Source organism: Epinephelus moara, chromosome 15 (genome assembly GCF_006386435.1).
Source record: "Epinephelus moara isolate mb chromosome 15, YSFRI_EMoa_1.0, whole genome shotgun sequence".
Classification (NCBI taxonomy): Eukaryota; Metazoa; Chordata; class Actinopteri; order Perciformes; family Serranidae; genus Epinephelus; species Epinephelus moara.
Genome location: NC_065520.1, coordinates 12,910,779 through 12,938,488, shown reverse-complemented (window position 1 = coordinate 12,938,488; position 27,710 = coordinate 12,910,779). Strand labels below are relative to the sequence as shown.

Genomic DNA, 27,710 nt, shown 5'->3' with positions numbered 1-27,710 from the left:
TACTCTAATCTTTCCTGCTTATCGCTCAAACAAATGATTAATTTCTAAATTAATATCGGTACTCATTTAAGATACCTTCATCAGTTACCGGAGGCCACTGTCTAACATCATCAATCCAGCTATTCATGATGCTGTCATTGTAGAGAGTCAGTTCACAATGACAGCATAATGAATTGATGACTGACAGATGGCGGCATACACAAATCGCTCGCCAAATTCGTCTATATATAAATATAGCATTAATTACTGGCCCGAATTCAATGGTCCTTTGTCTCATAACCACAATTTCAGACACAACTGCGATGGTTCGACTCCAAGATTGGCTGTCAAATCAGACTCCATAGATCAAGTTGCCGAACAGTCGACGACTTTGTGCCACCCCGAACCTCATATACAATCTTGTTCAATAAATGTTATCTTTCAGATTATCCAAAGAGAGTAAATTCAAGATGTGGAATGCCAAATTCCAGGTGAGGGGGGTTTCATTATGACTTCAAACCCTCATCCATATGTGCCTCCGCACAGCACAGTATTTAAAGGCATTAATAAACATCTATCAGGGCGTCATTGTTATAGTCCTCCTCGGCAAAGCTATTTCACAGAGCCACAGCTAACTGATTGTCTCCTGCCAGATAGCTTATAACACAAACACCATCCTTACGTTATACATCATCCATAACCCCTGGCAGCACAAACCATCCCTGCTGCTCCTTAGTCTAGCGTCTCTCATTGGCTTTGACAGCTGGGCTGGATCAATTGGACAGGCCCTGACTTGGGCTGAATGACAGAGTGTTCCAGACGGCCCATTCTGACTGTCACCTCCCTGAGAGATCACCAGCCACTCCTGCCCACGAATACTAACACAGTCAACATGGCTGCGGTCGGGGCACGGGTAGGAGGTGGCTTTCAATGTGTGTGTATTCTATGTAAGAGCTCCTGGTGCGTGTGTATGTGTGCAGGTGCCAGGTGCGGTGCGCTCGTGGCAGGCTTAAATAAGAAAATGGACGCACAAACACACAGATGCTATCCTCCCCTCCCGTTGTCCTTTGCTGGTGACAGCCCAGACATCGCAGGACATGCAGGAAACCCATTAATAAGCCTGGGACAGTGGCAGCCTGCCAGCACCAGTGAACGGGGTTAAAGGTGAAACATTAGCTACCTGCCGAGAGCCGGGATCCTCTCTGCGCTGCTACATCTGTCCTTAATCTGACACTGTAATCCCTGCACTTTCAAAGGCAATCAATACACTGTGTGTGTGTGTGTGTGTGTGTGTGTGTGTGTGTGCGCGCGCGCGCGAGGGCATTTGTTTGATCAATGTGTGTGACACATGCTTGGTTTGGTGATTATTTCTGCTAGAGTTTGTGCAAGAAAGGGAATGTTTGTTCATTTAAAAGCTGTTTAAGAAATATTAAACACATTAAACATCCTCTCCTCCTCATTTTGTTCTTCCTTTGCTTGCCTAAACTTGTTCTCCTACTCTCCACATTTTCTTCCTCTCCTCTTTTTTTAAAATAATCACAGACTAATTCTTATAATTCACTTCCAAATAAGCTTCAAATATTCTCGAAGAATCCCAGAGAACAGAAGCATGCAGCTCCGCGCTCCTGCCATCCTCTCTGCTCTTTGCGCCAAACCACATGTCAGATTTGTTTAAATGAGTTATCAGAGCCACGGTGCTGGAGATGTTAATATAATTTTAAGTTAAGTTTTTGCTTATAAAGACATGTGGAAGTGGGAAAGCGATTTGGCATCTGTCTCTGCTCGCACCTGGCTGTTGGTGAACCAGAATAAGCCTGAGAGTTGGAGGGGGACGGCGTGATTTTACGCCACACTAGCTTACTTGTCGTTAAATTTATTGCATAAGTTAGACTAGCTTTATTGAGATGATGAACAGTGACAAACAATGCTGAGGCTGAGGGCAAACACTGTCATTACCCGGCTGTCCATGAAGGCATCAGCGAGACGTGACGCTGCTCCGCAGGGCACTTGATATGAGGATATGATGAGGTCTATCTGTGCATGTGCCTGATCATATCACAGACGACTTTGTTCATTAAGATGGAAAATAGCAGAACTACTTCTAAAGATTTTTACAGACTTCTTGACACTGTAACATCCAGCAGGGGGAAATAAGCAAAGGATAAGGGGACAACTGTCACTAAAGAAACATCGACGACCATCGTGCATTGCACATGACCTGAATAGAGCTGGAAGTTTCTGGAAACAACAGGACACTAAACTCTTTTCCACACAGAAGTTAAGAGTCCACGAGTGAACGATTAAAGATTCCACAAACTAAGCTGCTGTAAAGACTGGAGACCTCACACACGACACCTTTTGAACATGCAGGAAAAGGTGATTAGAGTGATGTTGCTTGGCAATCAGAAATCCCACTAGAGCGTGAACTCTTATGTGTGATTGTATCAAAGCAGAAACAGACATCCATCAAATCGGTTCGTCCTGCTAATTTATGGTGCATTTGCACATGTAGGGCAAAGCAATGGATGAGAGGGTGGGTGGAGAGACCAGGTAGCACTGAATTCAAACTCTGCAGAGAGCTGGTGGCGACTGAACTCAAGTGAGTTGGGGCTCTGCGCTAAAACCTGGGTGAACCAGATTATAAAATAATACCTGCTCACTTAATAGCACAAGCAACATTTTACCACTTATTCACCATTTTCTACTTTCCTGCTGTCCTGATTCCAGTTGGAAACAGAATGAGAGTCTTACAAACTGAAACACAAACCTGAGTGACTTTATCTAACCCAAATCATATTTATCAAATACACTCATTCCACTATTGTGGACTGCAATCCAAGTCACACACTGTAGGATCACTGCTGAGCCATTTCCAAACATCCACTCCATGTTTTTCCTGTCATGGTGTTAGCCATACCAGCTTTTACTCGGCTGTCTCTGCTGTCAGCGAGGTATAAAATAGCAGGAATTAGCAACTTTGTAATGCTAATAGGCTTACAGAGACACATGCAGCAGTGCTGGGGAGTCTGTGGTATCCTCCAAGTGCCCGGATGGCCTATTTGTGTGTGTGTGTTTTCTGTCACTCGACAGTAAGTGTCACACTCTGCCACTGCAGATGTTTTCGTTCTGCATACGACAGACCTCCTCTGGGCATAACATCTGAAAACCCTCGATTTGACACACAACACTGCTCATCTGCTCCCTTCCACTCTTAAACTGTATGTGGCGTGAGCAGTCCTTCATCATATGTCTATTATGCATGTAGATCTGTGTGTGTATGTGTGTGTGTATGTGTGAGACAGGCGTACATGCTCAGGCTGTTGAGCATGTGCATGTGTGTGTCAGCTTGGCCTGCTTTTACATACAGATTGGAGGCACATTAAGTTCCTGTCAGTGGCAGCTCGTCTCGGGGGAGCAGAGAACTGACATGTCATGTTTGTGTGTGTCGTGTGTGTTTGTGTGTCACAGCATATGACAGTGCCCTCTGACACCCTTAAGTGCAGCTAAGAAAATACACAGAGATGTGATGCACGCGGACATTATGCTGTACGTGTGTGGGTATATGTTAAAGGGACAGCTCACCCCAAAAACAACAGTACATATTTTTTATTTTGGGATGACCTGTCCCTGTAAGAGGGGTAGCAGCAGCACTGTAAAGTCACAGGACATAATGTAACACATAAAACAAAGGCAAAGAGATAGTATATGTGTGAGTTGTTTTTGTGAGCGTGCACCATAGACAATGAAATAAATTAACGATGTAATAAAAGAGGAGCCGCATTGTACGTCGCAAAAAACATCCACCTTACAAGCAATTTAGTCTAATGTTTCAAACAAATTGTCGAGCTGCGAGATAGCTCCACTTCACAGTGTTCACAAGTCCTGAAACAAGGAACAAACAGGAGGGAGATGACTCAAACACTATTAAGAACATGCCTCTTGATTAAGAAAGCACTTGAAACTCGATGATTTGAATTGGAAATAATTGTGTTTATCTGCACCCTGTTAGCACATCTTCCCCAGCTGCTTTTAAGACTCGAAACTTTGCTAACTGCGCAACTTATTAAGATGTTTGTGTGTTTTCCCCAGTGCAGATGTGTCTCTGTCATCATCTATATTATGCCACATGGTTTCCAAGCTGCTTGCAAGCCGCGCTTCTCTCTTACTTCACGGGGCTGGCAGTGATATTGGCTCGGGTAGAACAACACAGATCCTCATACAGGCTGTGTTTCAACCTCAAGACCTGGGTGATATAGTTGAAATTATATTCATATAAATGCGTAAAACAAACAGTTAAATAGTTACAACTGAATTTTGCTCGACAATAACACATTGGCCTCTAGGGTGGTAAACTGGCAGAGGTGAACAGTAGCAGTGCTGCAGTGTGTGTACACTGGCTGCAGCCATTCGGATGTGGGTGTGTTATGAATATTCTGCCGACACCGTTAAGCTTTGCCTAGTGCAATAACACCTGTGACAGACAGCTGGCAGACAGATCTCTTTCCCGGTATCTAGAGAGCCTGTGGATAGCACACTCGGACTGACAGTCCCTATATTACTGATGCAATATGAGAATCATAAACTCACAGTTGAATAGCTGCAACAGAGAGTATGTCACTACACTGCCTCAGTGTACTGTATGAAATGATATATAACAACTAAGATACATGTTGACATAAATACAGTTCTGATGAAAAATATAGGAATATTTTAAATTATTATAGTGCTATTATATGAAAAATTATGTTAGATAAATTCACCAAACAAACCAGATATGTCTCAAGTCCTCAAAGGGATAAATAAAGTTACTTTTTCTTTTCTTTTCTTTTTTTTTTTAAATCGCATTTCCCACCTACATGCATTTTTAATGTAGTCGCGTTCGATAATATCCCTGTTCAACACATCCCCTGCCACTTTCATGACACAGAAACATAATCAATAACAAATATTACAGTTGGCTTTGTAGGTACAGTAACGAGAAAGAGTTTAACAAGCTGCTTGAAGCTACAAACCACTAATGTGACTGTAATTTTAGGCAAAGGTGTCATTTTTACTGGGGACGTTGGGCACATGTCCACAACACTTTTTGAAAGCGATATTTGTTAAAAATCTTCTGGAAAGAAGCTTGCACCGAGATATGTTAAATAACAAATGAGAACGCTTGGAGAGAGGTTCATTTGCACCAAAGGAAAACATACAATGCAACATAAGTATAGAAGAAACAAATGTCCATTGCCTGGTGAATGTATTACAACCTAACAAAAAAAAATCCAGAAACACTTTACTTGAAGGTATCTACATAAGGGTGACATGACACTGTCATAACTATGACATGACACTGTCATGAACTTGTCATAAACGTTTATGACTGCTGTCATTAAGTGTCATTCGGTTTTTGTCATGACAAGTTGACATTGTTTGGGTTGTCTTGATTATGACAACTTGACATTAACCAGGATGACATTACCAGAAGATGTCTTTGTCATGACAAGTTGACATTAATTAAAGTGACATTACCAGAAGTTGTCTTTGTCATGACAAGTTGACATTAATTAAAGTGACATTACCAGAAGATGTCTTTGTCATGACAAGTTGACATTGAATTTGTTTGGGATGTCCTTATAATGACAACTTGACATTAACTAGGATGACATTACCAGAAGATGTCTTTGTCATGACAAGCTGACATTAATTAAAGTGACATTACCAGAAAATGTCTTTGTCATGACAAGTTGACATTAGATTTGTTTGGGATGTCCTTATTATGACAACTTGACATTAACTAGGATGGCATTACCAGAAGATGTCTTTGTCATGACAATAATAATCATTATGTCAACTTGTCATAAACACAAAAAGAGGTGCATTTCTTGTTAATGCCTGCTCGTGCACGAGACATCAGACAATTAAAATAACAAAGAGAAGGAGAAGTGGTGGTGTGAGGAAACACAACAGATCTTAGCTTGTAAAAAACTTTACAACTAAAAAACAAAATCAAGAAATAAAGCATGTAATAATGATATATAACTAATGTATCATTTCATGTATGAAGCACATGCTCTGAATCTACACCCGTGACTCAGCAGTGATGACATTTAATGAGAAAAGTTGATCTACAGGAGACACAGAATGTCTGAGAGTATTATAGCATATATATATATACATATGTATATATATTGAATTGTCACCTGCTGCCTGAATTTTGCGTTTTTCTTGACATAAACAGATATTTTTACCATAAATTGGTGCCTAAAAATTCACCCCTGCTTCATATGTATGCCCTCCAATGCTGAAACAAAACCTACACTCTTGGTAGTAGCCTAAGCTCGGCCTTTTTGTCTGTATTGTTGTGCAAATCTGTTACAATCTGCGACCTCACACTGATCCCCCGATTACATTTGCTGTATATGTTGAAGGCAATTCAATGACGCTTTTTCATCTGAGCCCTTACACGATGCCCTTGTTTATAGAATTTTCATAGATGATTTAAAACCCAAATGTTCCTATCACTACGATATTATTCCACTCAAGGTTGATTAAACGAGAATAGCGCACCACACTAAATACAAACACAAAATACAGAGAAGACAACATTTCTAGATCGTGTCTGAAGACATTCATGCGTAACATTCTTGGACACCCCAGTCTCTATCAATACTAGCTTTGAGACAATAACATCATGGGAGCCCATAGTAACCAGGATTGAATTGTTCTAACATGCTCAAGTATGAAATGTATCCAGTGAGAGATGATTTATTGTTGTGCTGTGATTCATTCGTTCCACCGCTCAGCACTCTAATTCCCCAGGTCCCTTCATGTTTCAAAAGGGGTGAGGATCCTCAAGTAAAAAACACTGCCAAGAGCCTAATCCAAATGTGATATGTTAACATATGCAAGCGCTGATCATCTATAGGACCCACGCTGCTAAGACAAAAGAGAAGAGCAATCCTCTGATTTGGCTGCGGCGACTGGGAATTGAAATGAGTCACGTCTACACAACAGCTCAACGCTCTGCTATGTGGTTGTAAAATTGGATGAATCCATTCCTGCAATTTTTAACACGTTGTCAACGCTCGAGTGAAGAATGAGGACAATGTGACAAAAGCAAATGTGGCTGCAAACGTCATTCTGTAGCCATGTAAGGTTAAATGCTTCGTCTTTAGTAGCGAGCCTTCAGCTGTTAATCCTGCAAAGGTACTTTAACCTCTTCCTTTGAATGTGATATACATGTGATTTGGAGGCACTTTAAGACCATATATGCGTGCAGTTTTAGTTGATATGCAGTGCGAGAAAGCAATCAAAACTCTGTTCTCCTTAAACGAATGCTCTGTCAGTCATCTGGACTGAGCCTTGGCCTTATAATTGTGGCTCCAGAACTCACAGTAAATGCTAATACAAGACTATAAATCATTCTAATTTGATGGTCCCACGTGGTCAATTCTGACGCATTGCTATGCGCTTCAGAATGCTGCATTGAACTAAACATGCGACACACACACATACACACAGTATCCAATAACCTAATCCTCCCAAGCCTTTCAAGCAGGCCCTTCCCTCTGCGAAAAGCCACCGTATGTCGCTGTATAGAGCTGACTAATGAGCCAGTCCGCAGAAAATACCCTTTACCTACAAGGTTAATAAGTTATTACTATATAATAAAGCATGTGCACATTATTCGGCTTATTTCTTCAACTCAGCTGTTGCAGAACTGACAGTAAACACCTTGTGACTAATTAATGTGTATTTCCCCCTTTATTTATTGTATTTGTGGAGTTTAATTAATAGAGCTTGATTTAACAGTCAGGAAATTTAATCTAAAATGTTCACTTCTGGTTTCATGCTTCAAAAGGAGACTTGTCAAGCTGGAAATGTGAGATGTTGGGTCTGGGTTGGTACCAATTCTCTAGTCAGGTGCTACTGAAGAAGAGGTCGCTATAAGACGATGTAAAAAAGAGCGCCAGTAACACCTCAAATGAAGGATAATAATGGATAATAGAAATATAGTTCTGAACAATTGATATATTTGTGCTCTTGATAGGGATGCACCGATCCGATATCTTGATCGAATATCGGCCCCGGTATCATCAAAATAGATGGATCAGGTATCGGACAATGCAACCTATACCTGAGGCGATCCTTTCTCTTTAAATCTATTGCGACGTGAGCTATGTCATACGTCATGGAGCGAAGGAGAGAATCTGCTGTGTGGAGGTATTTCACACTAAAGGTATATAGCTTTTTAGGTCAACCATGGTATCGGATCGGTATCGGGTATCAGCTGATACTCAAAGCCACAGCATCGAGATCGGGATCGAAACTGAATTGGAGCTGGATTCGTGCATCTCTAGCTCTTGAAAGAGTTCTTGTAACAACTGTGTGTGTACAGCGTGTTAAAAACCATCCGGAGACAGTGAAGAGAGCTTTCAGTGGCCTATGCGATGACGCTACATGATACCTGTATGTCAACAGTTATTCGCTGAATCCATTTCCATTGTACTCAGTCGATACAGCAACTTTTCCTCCTCCCCCAAGTGTAAAAATGTATGCAAAAATTGAAAATGTGCATATAAAAAAAGGCGCATGGACAGGCAGACCTACATAGTGAAGATCATAGCAAATTTACAAGACAGATATTTTCCCTGGGAGTTGGTGGAGACCAAAACAGAGCTCAAAGGAGAGTGAATATTGGACTTTAATTCGTCAGGTGGTCTGAAACATGACTCCAGAAAAACACTAATGTGACTCCATGTCTGCTGGATGAACAGGCAATAGCTTGCTAACACACTGACACTATCAGCTTAACAAAGATAATATGTCAAAAACGTGCAATCTTTCCTCACTCACTGATGATCAGTGACAGTAAATATGGTAGTTTTTAAAAATGTATCACTGGTCAGTGGTTCCCAGTGGTTCTCTTTTTCTTTGAGGGATTGTATGGATAATCTATTAAACTAATCTAATATCAATATATTCAATCCATAACAATAAAAGCACAGAACAAGTAATTGGCTGTACAATTTACTCAAAAGCCAAACTGCAGGAAGTTTGTGTAAAATGAGCAACTATAATTAATTCTGTGCAGAATATATCCAGTAAATACTGCATCAGACATACGTTTGATACAAGGCTGATATTTGCAGGAATTTTATCTGGGATTCTTTTAGGCCTACCGTTTATTTTCTCACAGAAATGAACAAAATGCTGAAATATAGGCCTACTGTTTATGTTTTCAAAAAGTTTCCTTACACTTGTTAAATTCAGTAAGCCCTCCTGATCCCCTGTGAAACTTTGGCGACCCCTACTGGGGGTCAGGACCCCCAGGTTGGGAACCAGTGGTCTACATAGAATCACAGTTCGTAATCTTCACATCATAACATGGTCTTACTGTGCTGGAGCTAATCAGTGTATCATGTGTCTGCTTCCTGTAATACTGTGAAGGTCTGAAACCCCCCCAGCTGCACTGGATGCTGTGATTAACACTGAACATCAGAGGAGCTGATTGGAGCAACAAGGCTGCGTTAGAAATAAAGGTCAGAGTTGTTTATATTCCATTTGAGTGGCAAATATTTATAAAGTAAAGCATTTAAAAGTGAGCATCCCTGTCCTGACTTAAAACCTGCTGAAAATGACGATAGGCAACAATAGTCCAAAAAAAATGCCTGCAGAGATGGAAAAGTGCTGCGATGGAAAAGTGCTCAGCATTCAGAACTATTGTTATTTCTCTCCGTGATGGGCAAATAAGTGTTGCCCCTTAATTTGGTTCTGAATGGCAGAGACTGGCGACAAAGCAACACTACTCTTCCAAATCAAATCTCATGGCTCTACTTTCTGCGTGATTACACAATAACTCTGAGCTGACTGATTGTCTACCTCCAGAAAATGCTGCCAATGTCGCTGAATAGAGAATTGTTGGATTGGTGCTGCCCGTTTCTATTCACGGCGGCCGCCACAGCAAGGGGGAGAGTGCTAATGGTGATGAATAGTAATGGCCAAAACCTCTTACAATTGAGCTTGTGAAACACAAGGAAACCTGTGCTGAGTGCAACCGTTCAAGAGTACATTATTCTCCTGTTTTTTGCCAGTGAAACAAATGTCCTAAATCGCTTGTTTTAAGGTTGAAATACAAATGTTTCTGTGAATTTTTCTGACTTCTAAAAAGATTGCGCTCCTCTCTTTCAGGGAGATGTGTTTCAAAGTTCCCCTCATCCTGTGAATTTTTTTATGGGCTCCAAAACAGAGGCCTTTTCTTTCTGACTGGCCCCCACGTTAATGAAAACTTCTGCCAATATAAGCTGGGAAGCCAGGAATTGCACCACATTATAGAACTCATAAATCAAACAATTGTCTACCTCCACCATCAGGCGAGTGGAAGAGGAAGATAGTACAAGTCCCCTGCTCTTTTTTCTTTTTATCTCAGCTGCCTTTTCCCTTTCCTCCGTCTTCTGGTGCTGAATTACTGTCCATTCTCTTTCATCTCTCTCCTTGCTCTTTCACGTTTTCAGAAAGAAGGACTTGTGAGGGCCGAAGAGTTATGGATTTACCAATTGCACCTAATGGCTTACTGTCCCCCAGAGGAGAATAAAGAAATAATTTAGCATATAAAGTGAAGCAAAGGGGCCACATACTGTTAGATGATGCTCTGTGGACCAAGGACCAGTGCTCTTTTGGCCAGAGATGAGAGACTTCATTAGAAATCACCAGGGGAGGACTTTAAAATAGCTTTGCTCTCGCCCACAGGGTTCCAGAAAATATTATTTACCCCCACTATTTTACTGACACACTGCTGGCAAAACAAGTCCAGAATGGTGCAAAGATTTCCTCATGAATGCTTGCTCCAGTTCAAAGCAAAAACAATAAAAACAGCAATTAACATTTGATAGAAATAAAGGGAGCAGTATAACGTACGTCTCTAGGTAGTGCTAGTGTACAAGAACTAATGAACTCACCTCAGTACGCAGGAATAGTACCCCACATCGTCCAGCTCCGCTGGTCGAAACCATATGGCATCCTCCTCCTTGCTCATCCTTGTGCCGTCAAAACTGATGGGTTCTTCGAAGTCACCGTGTCCTGCACTTTTGTACCACATAAGGCTAAGTCCTGCGCTCTGCGCGTGGGTGTAGTTGGCCCGGATATATCCATAGAATAAAGCGCACTTAATCCGTACAGGTTCCCCCAGAAGCACCTTATAGTTCAGGTAGTCCACTGACCAATCCATGCAGCCTTCCACTGAAAGAGAAGGAAAGAGAAAAGGGTTTGAATAATTTCTAGGCCAATTTGCATCATCACCAAGCCAAGCAGAGGCGATTTGTAATCATGTAAACAGTATGTGGCAACCAGGACCGAGACCACTTTCAGTGCTGGCATCGATCTGTCTGTTCATGTCCTTTGTCCACAATACAGTCAAGACACTCTTTTCCTTCATGCAGCACTGACACACTCCTTTTTGTGTTTCACAAGAACACACAACCCATATGAGGCTGCACACCTTCATTTGACTTCCTAAATGTGCGGAATGAAATCACAGATAATTTATAAAGACAGGCAGCAAGCAGGCGTTCTTCTAATGTGTAAATGTGTATACCACTATAGGCTATCCTTCAAAATGTGGAACTAAACTACATCAATTGCTGCATTCAATCATTGTTCTCTGTCTGCCCCTGCCTTCACCTACAACATTACTGTGTTTATATTTGGCTCATGTGTCACCATCTCATACATAAATTGAGTCGACTGGCAATAAACTGTGTATAAGCTGCCTCCAATATCTGTTTAAATGGCAGTGATGGCACTCATCTACAGTCAACCTGAGAAAATCAGAAGCTGCTGTAGGTCTGTATTAGATTTCAGACTATCCTCAGGTCTCAAAGGCTGTTTCCAGTCATACAAATGAAAACTGAAATTACCGCCTCGTGGCTGTACCAGTCAAGCTGCAGTTCACATCCATGTCTTTCCAGACCTATAATATATGTGTTGTAGGCTCTAAAGGAGTTTAATAAAAGGTATTCAGTGCATTTTATGTCTTCACTACTTTTACAGAGGAGTACAGAAGACTCTTTGTCACATGCTTTGTCATGTGGTGCAACGTCGAGCACCTGAAGGTCAGTATCAGGAAAACTAATGAGCTTGTGGTGGACAACAAAAGGTGTAGCCATGACAGTAGACGGTACTTCAATGTTGACATTTCTGCAAAGAAGCAAACACACTTTAAAATGTAAAATGCTTCACATACAGCTTAAACCCAGCAGCAAGGAAGAGTTACACTATCAGCACAATTTCAAGGTCAAGTTATGTTCTTGAATAATGGCCAGACATTATGACGACACGGTGAAGTTGACGTTTGACCTTCTGGATATTAAATGTCTTCTGTATGAAAATTTTGTCAAAGGCAGTGTATAAATTCTTGAGTTATGGCCAAAAACATGTTTTGTGAGGTCACAGTGAGCTTTGACCACCAAAATGTCTAAATGGACGTTTGTGCCAAATTGAAAGAAATTCCCTGAAGGCATTCCTGAAATATCTTGTGTATGAGGGACGGATGGACAATCAAAAACATGCCTCTCACCATGGCTACTGCCAATGTGTTCATGAGAATGGGACCAACATGAGGTCACAGAGACCTTTGACTACCAAAAAGTAATTGCTCCACCTTTGCGTCTTAATGGATGTTTGTGCCAAATTTGAAGAAATTCCCTGAAGGTGTTCCTGAAATATTTTGTTTACGAGGGACAGATGGACAATCAAAAACATGCCTCTCACTATGGCTATTGCCAATGTGCTCACGAGAAGGAGACCAAAAAGAGGTCACAATGACCTTCGACCACTAAAATGTCTTGCCCCACCTTTGAGTCTTCATGGATGTTTGTGCCAAATTTGAAGAAATTCCCTGAAGGCGTTCCTGAAATATCTTGTGTACGAGGGACGGATGGACCTTGACCTCTGACAACCAAAATCACTTTATCCGTGATTCCAGGGGGACGTTTGTGCCAAATTTAAAGAGATTCCCTCAATACATTTCCGGAATATTGCATTGAGGGGGGATGGACGGACAACCTGAAAGTTTCCCGCCTCTGACCATGGCTATTGCCAGCGCAGAGTCATAAAAATAGCTTGTCTCATATTGCGCCACTGCACATGCCAAGGCAGAGCAACAGGGGTCTTACTGACAAGACATCCAATAAAGCCCACCAACCGTCAGTCAAAAAGTTAAGTTGCAAGGATTGAATAATAACTGCATTATTCATACACAGCAGGCAAAGGGCTGTGTTTTGATCCTCAGACTTATTTCCCATCTTTGGGTGTATATAAGCATCATGAGAAACACCAAACATGAAACTGACACTGCATCTTTTCCAAGTTCTGACACACCAGTGAAAACTCACAAAGACAAAAGCAACTCCTGAGCTGCTGATTGACAGTTTCACACATAGCAAGTTGTGTAAAATGATGAAGGTGCAGTAAGCAACAGTGTGTATCAAGCAAGCAGCACATTTGGGTGGTTATTGAAAATGAGGTTCATCTAGAAATATGAAAACAAAAAGAAAAACCTTCAGGTGAGCTGTGGCCTGTGTGATGAAGCAAGATTAGTGAGTTAGCCATGGTGGTCTGTCGCCATTTTTTAACCAGGTAAATGTTTGGCAAAAAGTTTATTTCTCTCTCCTCTTTCACTTGGTTTTGTATTTGCAAAACCAACTGCACCCACACTGAATCAAAAACAAGCTCTCTGCCTGCTTCATCTTACCTTATCCATTTTTTCCCTTCCTGCTCCTGACATCCTCTTTTCCCTCGCCTCACCTCGCTGCATCGCTCTTCCTTTAAAAACAGCTGGCGAGCACAGCTGCCGCAGACTCAACAGGCTTCGCTAATTGAGCCTCTATAAATGTTTTATTTACCAAAGAAGCAACTGGGCCGCCAATCAGCGAGGTGCAGTGCGTGCGGCAGTCGTTGGGGGTAACCGGGGGAGGGGTGTTGGCGGGGAATTGATTAAAGCATGCTGATTTATGTTATTGTGTTGCATTGTGTGGTACTGTAAGGGTCATGCTGGGAGCGACAGCAACAAAGCTGGTGGGTGCTTTAGGTGCTGGAGAAAGGATGAAAAAGGAAGAAGCATACTCTAAATCACTTCAACAGGGAAAATATGAGGACCACATAAAAGTCTCATAGAGATACTTCGAGGGGAGCTGCAGTGGAGTCTAATAGCAGAAGATCCATCAGTTACCAAAAACTTAAACTAACAGATTTTGGTGTCAATTTATCAGAGTTAAAGAGCAAAGCAGAGCAGAGTGCACATTATGAATATTACTAAATTAATTAGCATTATACAAATTGCCACACAGCATATGTGAGGCCAGCATAGACAAACTGTGCACAGGGTACTGAGAGTGGGAGGCACAGCCCAAGCGCCTGGAAAAATGTTGGCTTTGCACATTTTTTGCAAACCATGGATACGTTACATTTGTATGATATAATGTGGCAGACCTGTTGAAACTTTCTTCATGTTTCTATAACACTTTGGTTAACGGTTTAGGTATCACCACTTGGTCATGGTTCGGAAAAGATCATGTTTTGGCTTTAAATTCTTGGTTTCGAAGGCACAATCCCGGCAGGAAACGCAGCAATGTCTCTGCAAAAAAATAACCATTTTTATGGCACTATCCCCGTCGAGAAACAGTCAAGATTTGCTAAAAAACTCCCATGTTTGGGGACTGAAAAGCTGCAGGAAACACACTGACTGGTTCCTAAAAAACATCCAAGTTTGAGGGCTAAAAAGACGCAAGAAAAACAGCAACAGGAGCTAAAAACAACTGGTTCCCATGGTACTTTCCCTCGAGGAGACACAGCCATGGGTCGCTAAAAAACACCCACGTTTGAGGGCTAAAAATCCCCAGCAAAAAATAGCAAAAGGAGCTAAAAAACACCTGGTTCTTGTGGTAGTATCCCAGGGGGAGGCACAGCCATGTGTAGCTAAAAGACACCCATGTTTGTGGGCTTAAAGGCCACAGAAACAAAAGCATCAGGATGCTAAAAAATGACACTGATTTTTTATGACACTATCCCTGGTGGAGAAACAGCCATGGGTCTTTAAGAAACACCCACATTTGGGGGCTACTATACCAGTTCTGTTTGTTGATCTTGAACAGTAGTCTGCAGTGGTCTTCAGCTTTCAAAGGTCTCGCCTAGGTGTCACACCATCCACCATTCTCTCTACCTCTGAATGGCAAAATCGGCTCATATACTGCATCGCTTTAGAAATGTCAATGTGATACTTAGGAAACCTACGAATGTAACATAATTGGGGTTTGCAGAAATGTTCCATACCAACATTTTCTACTGGCAACTGGGCTGGGGCTCTATTTGTCCATGCTTGATATGTCCAGGGCCCACAGTCTAAAACCTAAGGATATGTTGTTCACAGCAATATAAAGCAGCAACCCTACACATTTTGGAAGCTGAAACCAGCAAACGTTCGGCAGTGTTGCCTGATAAATGACTTCAACAATTAATTGATTATCAAAATAGCCGGTGATTAATCTTCTCTTCATCAATCAATCCCTAATTGTTTTAGCAATAGCTCACTTCATCTATGTTCTCTCCAGGTTGTTAAAGGCTTTCTGGGAAATGACGAAAATCAGTTAAAGCAGATAAGAAAAAAAGGAAAAAAACAACACTTTATTATTAACTGCTCGCTGGATTCACTTAACACCAAAGAATCAAAATGTACAATATGCAGCTATTTGAGGGGGAATGTTTCCTTTAAATGTAATGAATAAGCCATTAGCGTTGTAATTTCACTGTCAGGCAAATTTGACAGCTCATTTTACCTGCTGTAGCAGCAGTGCCAAATCTGCAGCACCTTTTCTGATCTGACATGATCCTAAATCAGCAACAATAAGTCGTCATTTCATGAGAACACTGCGTTCAGATGCAACGCTCTGACATCACCCTCTAACCCTCTTTTTGATTTCCACAATTAAGTGGGTCCACCCAGGAGCAAGACCACGCAAAAAACAAAAAAACACAATCTAAATCGTACAACAAGAATGAAGAGTGAATAACTGGAAACAAAATCAAGCACATGCAAATGCTGGAGAAGGCAGCACGTGCTCTGAGAGCGACCCAACACCACAATCTATTCATTGTGATTAAGTCTGACTGTTGCCATGGCAACAAAGGGTCTACCCTCGCTTATCAATTGCTAATTAGTTTGTGGACGATAATAACTTGAAAGCTTAAGGTAAGACAACCACAGCTGAGATGGTTTCACTTCTAATCATGTGCCCTAATTGAGAGTCTGAAGTGTTTTACTCACACGACTAATAAAAACAGCAGGGGAGGGTAGAAGGTCATATAAGCAGGCAGCGGCTCAAACAGAAAACAAGATTAGTGTGTCTGTGTGCATTGGAAACAAGTTTATATAGGAATATTTACCATAGGAGCACACTATATAGCGTAATAAAACTCTTTAAGATACAAGACATAACCACAAATGTACCTAATGAAGCTCAATCCGCCTTTGTTGACACTGTTTTAATGGTGCAAAATTCCCAGAAAATAAAGAATCAATAGTCAGATTACCAAAACTAATTGACCAAGGGGTCCTGGGTTACTGATTAGAAAAGATTAAGAAGATTAAACTACCTAGAAATACATGCAGTTGTTACAATTACCACCTACAACAACCACAACGTCAACCAAAAGTGCCTGATTGGTATTTTTGCTTATTGTAATGTCATTTCTTGGAATACTTTAAAATGCTTCATAGCTTTAAAATCTATCCATGGGAGGTTTGTTTTTAAAGGGTTAAAATGCTGCTTACAAATTAATACAACACCGTTTTTTAATAGAATAATGTGTAATGATGTAAGACTCATAAAATGGCAGTTCTACTTTTACTTGTAATGGAGTCTGTACGTCGTAGTACAGGTGCATCTACTTAACTAAGGGATCTGAATAATTGAATGCCACCAAGCGTGCCAATACGCCCCACTAGCTGACCACTAAACCAGTCTTTGCACCCTTAACATATTACGCCTGCCCAGACAGAAAAGGAAAAGACACATTTACTTAGAAGTGCTTTCAGTTTGGCTGCACAGACTGGATTTGGTACTGGAAAAAAAACACAGTAAATGCATCACTGCCAAACATCAGACAGCCTGGCTCAGTCATTGCCTTTCCCATCAGCACGGCAAATAAACACTCAGTCCACTCTTTTTTTATTTCTACAGCTGAACATTTTCCCTCTAACTGAAGGAAATGTTTGTCTCAGAACGGGAAGGAGTTATTCTGATGTTGCCCGAGTACCAGATTTCCGCATTACAGTACGTAATTGTTACGCAAAATAGTACAAATGCATCTGCATAGCTGGTTTGTAAAACATAAATTGACACAGTTAAATGTGGATGTTAAAATCTTTGAGCAAAATAATTAAATTACACACTTATTAGTATACATCTGATAAAAAGACAAATGAAAGAGTGATAAAAAGTGAAGTAGTTGATCACTAATGAAAGCGTACTCCATATGTAACAGTCTTTTCAACAGTGAAATTGCTGCCAGATAAAGGATGCTTTTTAAACCACCCTAAGGCGTTCGATTGCTGCACAGGATTTTGAAAATATCCCCACTTTCGCTGAGAAGTTAAAGAAAAAAATAACAAAAAACCCAAATTAATTTCCCTTTAAGGGTGAACTCCAGCCCAACTGTTTCAAAGGGCTTGCTGTATTTATCTCTAATACCGCCACAAGGAGCTTGCCAGCGCCAGTATCTGTTATCTTCCACCTATCCTCAAATTGCCCGTTTCAGACTTTTGACAGAGGGTTATCGTTCATTTCAGTAAGTGAGGGTGGGGATTCTGCTTTATCTGTTGGCAGGAAACAAACATGGTACAAAGCCTAATTGAACTCGATTAACATTTCCCTGCTCACCAGATTTCCATTCTGCTGGATCACAATTGGTGAGGGAATTGGCCAATCTGCTGAGTGATAATAACAACTCTAGCAGTTCTGTGGCAACTGGGACCATGAAGCATAAGCAGCGTCTTTGCCGCTATACTACACATGACCCAGAAGTAAGAAGGGGTAATTCCTTGGTCACTGTCCCCGAGTGAGTCCTGGATCCAAACAATTATGTTTGTCAGCTGGAAAAAATGGTAACTGTCAGTTGTTTTGCCAAATGATCACAGAACAAATGTTTGCATGTCGCTCGGCATGGAAATCAGAATTTAATAGAGTCACATTCACTGACACTACATCGAAATGGGGTCTTCTCGCCATATCCAGATTTAACCACGCCATTAAACAAAGACAGGGCCATTTGTCAGGCCTGCCTTGTTTTTATGTTTGTCATGTTTGTCTCGTTTGTCCAACTGTGTAAAAGACCAGAGCCTCATTTATAGAAAGGCTTTTTTGCTTGTAACCAAAACCAAACCAAGTGATTTATAGGAAGAAGAAAGAAAACATAAAAACTAGAATTACCACCTCACGATTGTATGCCTCTGCGAACCGGTCAAGTTGCAGTTATTTACATCCATGTCAGTCTAGATTCATAAGTAGCCATCACTGTAGACAATGCTTCAAATATGGATGCAAAGAAGCTACATATTCTAAAACATGGATGCCTCGCACACATTTCCCCCCGGCTATACAATCAGCACAGTGTCAAGCTGGACACCCAAGATTATTGTCACCGATTCAGTATCTGGCCTGTAACCCCTGGCTGGCAACGGTTGTAAATGCATGAGCGCCACAATTCCTCTTTGGCCTGGGGGGTTGAAGCTCAAAACTGGGCCAGCTGCGCTCTCTTGCGGCGACAGTCTGGACGGCACTCTTTTGTTTTCTCTCTTTTGAAATACTCGCTTATCAATTAATCGATAATTGATCGTTATTTTTTTTTGATGATCGAATAATGAATTTTGATCGTTTGCCCATCCCTAATTATGATGTCACTCTGACCTTGACCTTTGACCACCAAATTTTTATCAGTTCATCTTTACGTTCAGGTGGACGCTTGGCCCAAAATTTAAGAAATTCCTCTAGGGCATTCTTGAGATACTGCGCTCATGAGAATGAGACTTGACACTAGGTCACGGTGACCTTAATCTTTGACCACCAATATTTTTATCAGATCATCTTTACGTTCAGGTGAACGCTTGTGCCAAAATTTAAAAAAATCCTCCAAGGCATTCTTGAGATACTGTGCTCATGAGAATGAGACTGACACTAGGTCACAGTGACCTTAACCTTTGACCACCAATATTTGATCAGTTCATCTTTACGTTCAGGTGGATGTTTGTGCCAAAATTGAAGAAATTCCTCTGAGGCATTCTTGAGATATTGCGCTCATGAGAATGAGACTGACACTAGGTTACAGTGACCTTGACCTTTGACCACCAAAGTCTAGTGAGTTCGTCACTGAGTCCAAGTGGATGTTTGTGCCAATTAGAAGGAATTCCCTCAGGTGTTCTTGAGACATTGCGCTCATGAGAATGGTGCAGACGGATAACCGGAAAACACAATACCTCCAGCCACAGCTATCACCACTGCGGAGGCATAAAAACTTGGTTCTGATGCCAAAGGTCACGTGCTGCATTTTTCATATTAGTATGTATTTGTAAAATTCATCACAAAATTTACTTGCAAGAAGGAACCAAAGTACATTAGAATCAAGGTTAAGTGGAAAGAAGACTTTTACAAAGAAGGTCTTTTGAGTCTTAAAGCTAATTATACTTTCAAAACAGAAATATATGCCGTTATTCAATATTCATTATTTTTATTTGACCCTCAATCTTAAAAGGATCACACTGGAAAGTGGCCTCAAGTCATTTTATCTACTGAAGTTGTTTTTCTGAATTAAAAATGCATTAAAATGCATAAAGTTTAATAGAAACTAGCTCTCCTCTTTTAGTGGAGCTTCTTCATATCAGATATATAGGGCAAGGTTTGTGAAAATATATTAAAAAATAAATCTTGTGTGCAAGCGACTGCTAAAACGACGTAACGCAGATGTGACTGAGATGCCAGTAAACATGCATTAAAAAACCCAACTATGATGCATTTCTAGTTTAAAGGGCACCACAGTAAAGCTAAACAAATGTTATGTCATCGTGTTCCTGCTCCATTTTACTGTCACTTGAGAACGAGCATGTGCTCCCTCTGGAGAGGAGGTGATCAGCTCATAAATTGGGTTACAGGTCTGCTGAGGGGTAATCGTATGCAGATTGAGTCAGGTCACCACGGAGACTCCCACAAAGTGTCTGTTCTCTCATAAGCACTCAAGGAGATGGTTCACCACCATTTTTCTCCATAAAGGCCCCGGCGTAATTCAATCAGAAAGGCACGCATACATTAGGCCCAGGCTGATTGGATAAACACACAAGCATGTGTACGCACATTTACACACACACGCTGTATGAGGTGACACGACATCAACCTTTGCTTGCCCTCATGAAGTGTAGTGTCTTAGCTGGCCTGGCTCCAGGGTCCCGAAAGGAACTTATCAACTTCACAGCCACGTTTTTTTTTGCCACGGGAGGGGAGGCAGGGGAGGAGAAAGATGTCTCGAAATCTTGACCTGCCATTTTCCTCCTTGTGAAAACGCTGTCGCAGCAGAGTGGGTCTCAATTAAGAGGAAAATAGCTCTGATGTGTGGGAAAGGTAACCTCTCGGCTGCTGGCGTACAGGAGGAGATTACCTGCATGATTGAAGTACCTCCAGCAGGTTGAAAAAGAGAATGAGTCATCAGCCAATAAAGCAATCAGCCACGGCCTCTGCATGTGAGAGTATGTTCTCACACAATGTACACATCCACACACACACACACACACACACACACACATCATAGGACCACTGGAACAATGAGCAAGACTCAAACAGGAAATTATCTATTTCCAAATTTGTAGGGGGGATATTAAGAGCTGTCTGCTGTTGGTGTAATGGCACTGCAACAATAAGGAACTGCAAATGCTAAAATGACCAGAGTTATGGGCCATATGGTAACATAAAGGAGACTCTATAACCACCTGGGAGAGAACACTGCTCTATAAATACACAGGCAGGCAGTGCAGGGGAGGGAGACTGTTAAAGGAATAGTCCAATGCTTTGGGATGTATGCTCGCTCGCCCAAATGTTTGCACATTATCTACGGCACAGAACATGGACGTGTTGGCTTTAGGGCTGCAATGATTAGTCAACTAATCGATGACTAATCGACTATTAAAATAACTGATGACTACTTTAGTAGTCGACGAATCAGTTTGAGTCATTTTTGATAGAAAAGTACTATAAAAGTTCCCCAAAATACTCTTACTGCAGCTTCTTACGGTCAAATATTGGCAGCTTTACACACTCTCCCATGACGGTGAACTAAAACCCTTTGGCGTGAGTACGAAACAAGACATTAGATGATTAGTCGACTAATCGAAGAAATAATCGACAGATTAGTCGACAATGAAAATAATCGTTAGTTGCAGCCCTAGTTAGCTTGGCATAGCATAAAAGCAGGTGTAAGCCTGAAAGCAAAGGTTGCTGGTCTTCCACTGCCTCGATCAGTTAGTACAGGCACGTCCGAAGTCTGGCCCGAGGGCCAATCATGGCCCACGGACCGGTTTTAAACAGCCTGCGGCTTGTCTTTCAAAATATACTAACAAACATACTAAATAAAATATGCTACATGGGGCCTGCAACACAATATTGGCAAGTCAAGCAAGATCACTGTGCAGTTTTTTTTGTTCGTCTCATGATGGTAGAACTATGATATAGTTCGTAGACGTGCACAAAGCAGAAACTACACAGATGGAACGAGTGTGTTTTCATACATAGATGTTACAAAATGCAAATCAGTAGCAGACATGGCCACAAGAAAGAAGGGCAAGAGCCGTCGCTTTCAGGAGCTGTAACTTTAGTGAGTTCAGTGTTATCATCACCTCTTGGACAGACGGCCCGAGCCACAGAAATAATAAACCATAGTTTTCCTATAACACACAGACACGAAGGGGGTATTGATCCTCTCATTTCACACATGGAGAGACGGCGAATGAGTGTATTTCCCAAAAGAGAGTAAGCCTACATTAGCATAATTTTGTCTTGTTTTAGAAGATTGCAAGTAAAAAGATTTAATTCAGATGAAAAGATTGATATTTTTGCAGGGTGACTCCAGCTGCCCAGCTGATTTCATGATTGCAGTGACATTTACCTCCCATCCTCCGAGTTCCTCACAAGCAGATAAAACATCTCTCTCTCTCTCTCTCTCTCTCTCTCTCTCTCTCTCCCTGTCTCGCCTGCTCTTTACTCTCATGACACTTCATCTTCATTTGTCGTTTGTCTCTCTCCCCAACTCCCTCTCTTCCTTGACAGCCACTGGGCTGTCATTTATATGCAAATACTCATATGTGATTGGGGGAAGAAAAAAAACGAGAGAAGGGGGCAAACTGCTTTTCTTCCTATCGCAAAATAAACATTGCCCGCAATCTTGCTGGCTTCTCCCTTCCGTATCAGATTCGGCTCCTCTGATTGGACACGGCCTCCGGAGAGAGCGGCGCCTGCTGTCTCCAATCACGGGTTAAATGCTGACGGGGACAGGGAGCACACAGAGGTAGCTGATGGGAAGGGGGACGAGGCTAACTTTACTGGGGTGGACCCTTGCAGGGAGGAGAAGAAGGGAAGAGGCGCAGGGGAACATCAACACTCACACACAGGTAGAGTAGAAGCTGTTCCTTACGGTCACAGTTTATAAAGGCAGGATATGTCCACACCGGTGCACCAGCAACAGATACCAATCGTCCCATTTTATCATTTGCTCATGCTGCTCATGCTAACCAGCCAAATCTTCTGTTAATTTAAAAAGAGAAATGTAAAACACAACATGTGAAAGGATTACTGAAACAGAAAATGCACTTTTATGGAGTGGTTATTGAGTGACAAGGGCTGGAGCCAATCCCTGGACAGGTCGCCAGACTATCACAGGGTTGACTCATAGCGACAGACAGCCATTCATGCTCACATTCACACCTACGGGCAATTCAGAGTCCCCAGTTAACCTACTGTGCATGCATGTCTCTGGACTGTGGCAGGAAGCCCACGCTGACACAGGGAGAACATGCAAACCTGGAATCCTCTTCCTGTGAGGCGACAGTGCTAACAATGCACCAGGCTGCCCCTCTAAATGTTATTCTCACTAATAAAAACTGTAGCCTAATTTTATTTAATTCACTGCATAATGAGGATGCAGTGCAGTTAGTAGTCCCGACCTGCATATGAAGCAGAACTGCACAGAAACAGGAAGCACGTTTCTCTTCAAAGCAGTATGTAAATCAGCCTCTGTATAGGTGATTAGGCCTGTTTTCCCTTCCATGCTCAATAGCACTCATTTTACGTTTGCGAGGGAAAAACCCATCATCCCGCTTTATATCCAAATCTGACAAAGTGTCTTATCTTCCTATTGGATCATCTCAGCGTGAGAATCTGGAATGACTTACGCTCCGACTTTAAAGGGGTGATTATATCTCCCAAACAGCATTTTGATTCTCCTGGGCAATCAAACTATAATAATTGACTTGTATCCATATGTTTGCTCTCAGTTCGTGCCGATTTCAGGGGAACATTTGACAAGGAGCAGATGCAAAAGTGATCCTGTTATGGCTGGGGTGTCTACTCCAGAGAGAGCACTATATAATCAGAAAATCATCCTTCTGTTCCCCACAGCGCCAGTAATCCTCTCATCTAACAAACAGCCTTGGGAGGCATCGAGACGCACAACATAAACAATACTGACTCCTGAAAAAACACCCGAGTGCTGCATTGCAGACATGACTGCGCACATAGGACAAGAGTGTGGATAAGACGTTCTTTCCACACACTCTCACCCACCCACACAGGTACAAAATACACAGTGAGAACACACACGCACACACACACAGGGAGCGGGCCACGCGATCCGCGCTGCCTCCGCTGGCAGCCCTGTCAGCCTGTTATTCTGTGCTGTATCATGGCGGTGTGGGTGCGCTAAGCCGGTGACTCAGACCCTCGCCGGGTCCACTACAGACACCGACACACCATTTGGGCGCTGTGCTCCGGTGCCCCCGCGAAATGAGCGTTGGTGAAAATAGAGCGTGCCCAGATGGATAGAGAGCATTGTCACATCAGCCTCTGCGCCAGCCGTCTGTGAAATGATAAGATGGCAAGAATATGTAACAAAGCAAGCAGCGGGCGCCGTCCTGATGGGCGCTGGTGTCAGCTCTCATACGTCAACTCTGACCTTATTTTTTGTCTCTCATTTTTTCCCACAGTGTTAACTACAAGAGCATCATCTCTTTCTCTTTTTTTCCCTTTGTGCTTCTGTCTCTCCCGCCTCCCCTGTCTCCGTTTCACCCTTCCTCTATCTCTGAGCTATTCAGTTCTTGCACAGAGGAGTGGGAGGGTGAGGGGAGGTTGTGCCGGCAGTTCAAAGAGAGAGGAAGAAAATTATGATGGAGAAATGATTCAAGCTGCAGATCAGCAAGGACAGCGAGGTCCCCAAAAGCCACACAAGTAAGGGCGTCCGCGCTGTAAATCACTTCGCCATTGGCAATTGCCGGTAATTCAGCAGAAGTGGACAGTGACTCAGTTTCTTCATAGATATGTTTTCAAGGTCGAGTGTATTTAAAAAAAAACATTTCAGTAATATTGAAAGGATTTCAGAGGTATGGCAGGGGAGATGCCGAACGAGGTGTTTCTGCCAGGCACACAAACACGGCTGCGTACCTACATCCAATATACACACACACATACACTCCAGTCACACAGGCAGTCAGGGATCCAGGGAAACCTAGTGGCCTGGAACAAGAGTAGAGCCAGAGCTTCCCATTAGAGGACATTACTGTCAAACACTGGAACGAAAACTACCTGCTGTACACTGATTACCAACCTACCTCCCACTACAATTCAATTACAAACTAGATAATATGATGCACTGCACTCATTCTCTGTGACAGTGTTCAGCCAGTGACATGGGGAAGTGAGGACAGCTGGCTGAGATGTTTCCTGAAAATGCCGATGCCTGTTTATTTCACATTTCTGCACAGGAGGTGGTATTTCTGGCTCTGTCTTGCCGGCACGTCCATTGCTTGATTGGATTTTTTAGGATGGGACAGCACGGTCTCACAGCGCAAAGGGGGAGTTAAACCCTGACTGTCATACGTAACAAACACAGTATTAAAAGTAATCTTTTTCCTTGCTTTGTTTTTCCCGTAAAAATTGGACCAGGGTCAGGTTTTATTATTCATCAGAACAGTACATCATAAAATGGATCAAACTGCAATTAAAAAACAAATAGCCAAGGTTCATTTTTGACTACAAAGCTTCACATCTTGCTCAATAAATCCACGTAGAAGTCATCTGCTATTGAGAGAGAAAATATTAGTTCTCTGTAAAACAAGCCAAGAGAAAAAGTCAACCTGAGCTTTGAGATAATTTCAATTAAAAGCCTAAAGTTATTTGTTCAAAAGTGTTCCTTTTCTCGACAGCACCGGAGACAGGTCTGGCTGGACCCATGATAACTCCACACAATAATTCAAGCACAAAACCAAATATGGAGATAGGTCTGGCTCGAGCTCGAGAAATGAAGCCAAAAACTGCAGTTCATCTAATGGCCACTTGAGGCTGGCTCCAAGAGCGAGTCAATCCCCATAGACCCCCATGTTAAAATGCCCAACTTTATACAGTAGAAGCAGATGTTGCGCTAGACTTTTTCATCGCTGGTCATTTTGACCGACAGGGTCATAAAAATCTGGTCATAATCTATTTTTACCGGTCATTTTAATTTTCGTTTTTAAATGATAATAAAGATATTCAAAGACATTTAGTTTTCATTCGTTCGTTTTTAATAAATCCAACAAGTAAGTTATAAAGTGTGCATTAATAAGGACATGAACAAAAAGATGAACAGACATCCACACACCGCAGCACTTCAGTTCGGCGTCTGGTCTATTTTTCACGCGATCCGCGAGCGCTTCTGTCAAGCTGGATAGAGCGGATCGTACCAAACAGGAAGTCGGACACAGAAAAGACGAGAGAATCCAGCCAATTTTCAAAATAAAATAGCAGCAGCACGCACTGAGGAACGTGAGGAGAAAATACCATGTTTATAATTTAAAATAACACAACAGTGCATAACCGAACACATTTTTTTTCATGAGTACTGACGGGAACAGACGAGTGGAGTCGATGTTTAACCGGCGCGGAGAGCGCAGGAGAAATGCGCTGCCTGTGTCAAGCGCCTGCGAGTATACTTGCAGGACTTCTGCGGCACTACTGCATCTGGTGTGTCCAGGCTGTTATGTCAACAACACTACATGAAGCAGATGAATGACTTTTTCTCTGCAGTGTGAAAACGGCAGCCACTTAAACCACTGACTGTGCACTCTGCCGCCAAGTGGGCAGGGGTGGTAATTGCAACCGGTCAAAATGACCGACGGCCTTCAGATTTTCAGGTCATTGTTGTAAAAAAAGGTCAATGACCAAGAATATCCGGTTAACGCGACCCCTGAGTAACAGTGTTATCAAGGCCTTATCACGGTCTCCGATATGGTCACTTCTGGCTCCAAGAAACTAAGATGGCGACAGTTGAAATGCTGAACTGGAGGCTTCAATATGGCAGTCCAAAAACCAGTGGGATGTCAGGGTAGCTACGCCCGTTATCTTATACAGTGTGTGGTAGTCCTCCTATCGGCTGGTTTGGATTGCCCATATGGTGATGGGTGGTATCCAGGGAAGAAAGTGCGAACTTCTAGTCTACAAGAAAATAAGCTGTTGGCACGTCTCGTGTGGAGGAACGCTGCTGTCTCCTCCCTCCCCAAGCCAAAACTGAGAGTGATCAATAACAAGGGGAAAAATGCAGAACACGACTTGGAGGGAAAAAAAAAGGATGCCGGCAAATAGCCGACACACACAGCCTCAGCCACAAGTCAATCATTTCCAATTTGTTCTCCAGACTACAGATGACTAACAGTCTCAAAAGAGCTTTTTAAAACTATCTTACCTTTGAGAGGAGGTTCTCCTGACATTTCAACTCAAATTACCTGCAAACCACACGGTGACTTATTCATACTGTAAATCTAGAGAGGCAAGTGAGTCATTAATTGTACCAGTCAAGTTGCGAGCCGTCAGTTAATGAATTATTAAAAGCGGGTCTGAATGCAAACTGCTCCAAAACAGTCAAGCGACAGCAAGTCGAATACAATGGAATAAAATAGACTATGATTTGGATTTGATTTCCATTGTAAAATAAATAAATAAAAATAATGCATATTTTAAATTACTGCAAATAGGGAGTGCTTGTATTTAGGTCAGGAACACTTTCAACTCTGAGACTAATTAAATAAGAGATGAACATGAGCCCAATCTGGTCATTTTGAGCTACTTTCTTAGTTATATAACCACGCAGGCATACTAAGTCACACACACACACACACACACACACACACAAACACAGCTATATGTTCCACTCACTACACACATAAAAATAACAACTCCCTCAACACACAAACTGTAATTCCCTTATCTCTCCGCCAACCGGCTGATAACAAGCAGTTCATTTTCCTGATTCGAAATAAGCCATCCTATTCTGCTCCAATTAGAAGCTTAGGAAGAATTCCATTACGACGCGCTGCACCCCATCTTCTCCCACCAAATGCACCCATAGTTCAGCGGGGGGAAGTGGAGGGGTTAGCAGTTATGGGTGCTGAGGTGCATAACAGTTTAAAA

At 42.1% G+C, this 27,710-nt stretch overlaps 1 protein-coding gene across 3 annotated transcripts in view; it reads right to left on the bottom strand.

Annotated features, from left to right (window-relative positions):
* The window catches only part of LOC126402013 (interleukin-1 receptor accessory protein-like 1), a 387,060-nt gene that overhangs the window by 188,530 nt on the left and 170,820 nt on the right, over positions 1-27,710 (bottom strand). For all 3 annotated transcript variants that reach the window (XM_050063650.1, XM_050063648.1, XM_050063651.1), the window contains one exon: positions 10,926-11,205. In XM_050063650.1, coding sequence (XP_049919607.1) covers positions 10,926-11,205 — 280 coding nt within the window. The remainder of the gene's footprint in view (positions 1-10,925; positions 11,206-27,710) is intronic.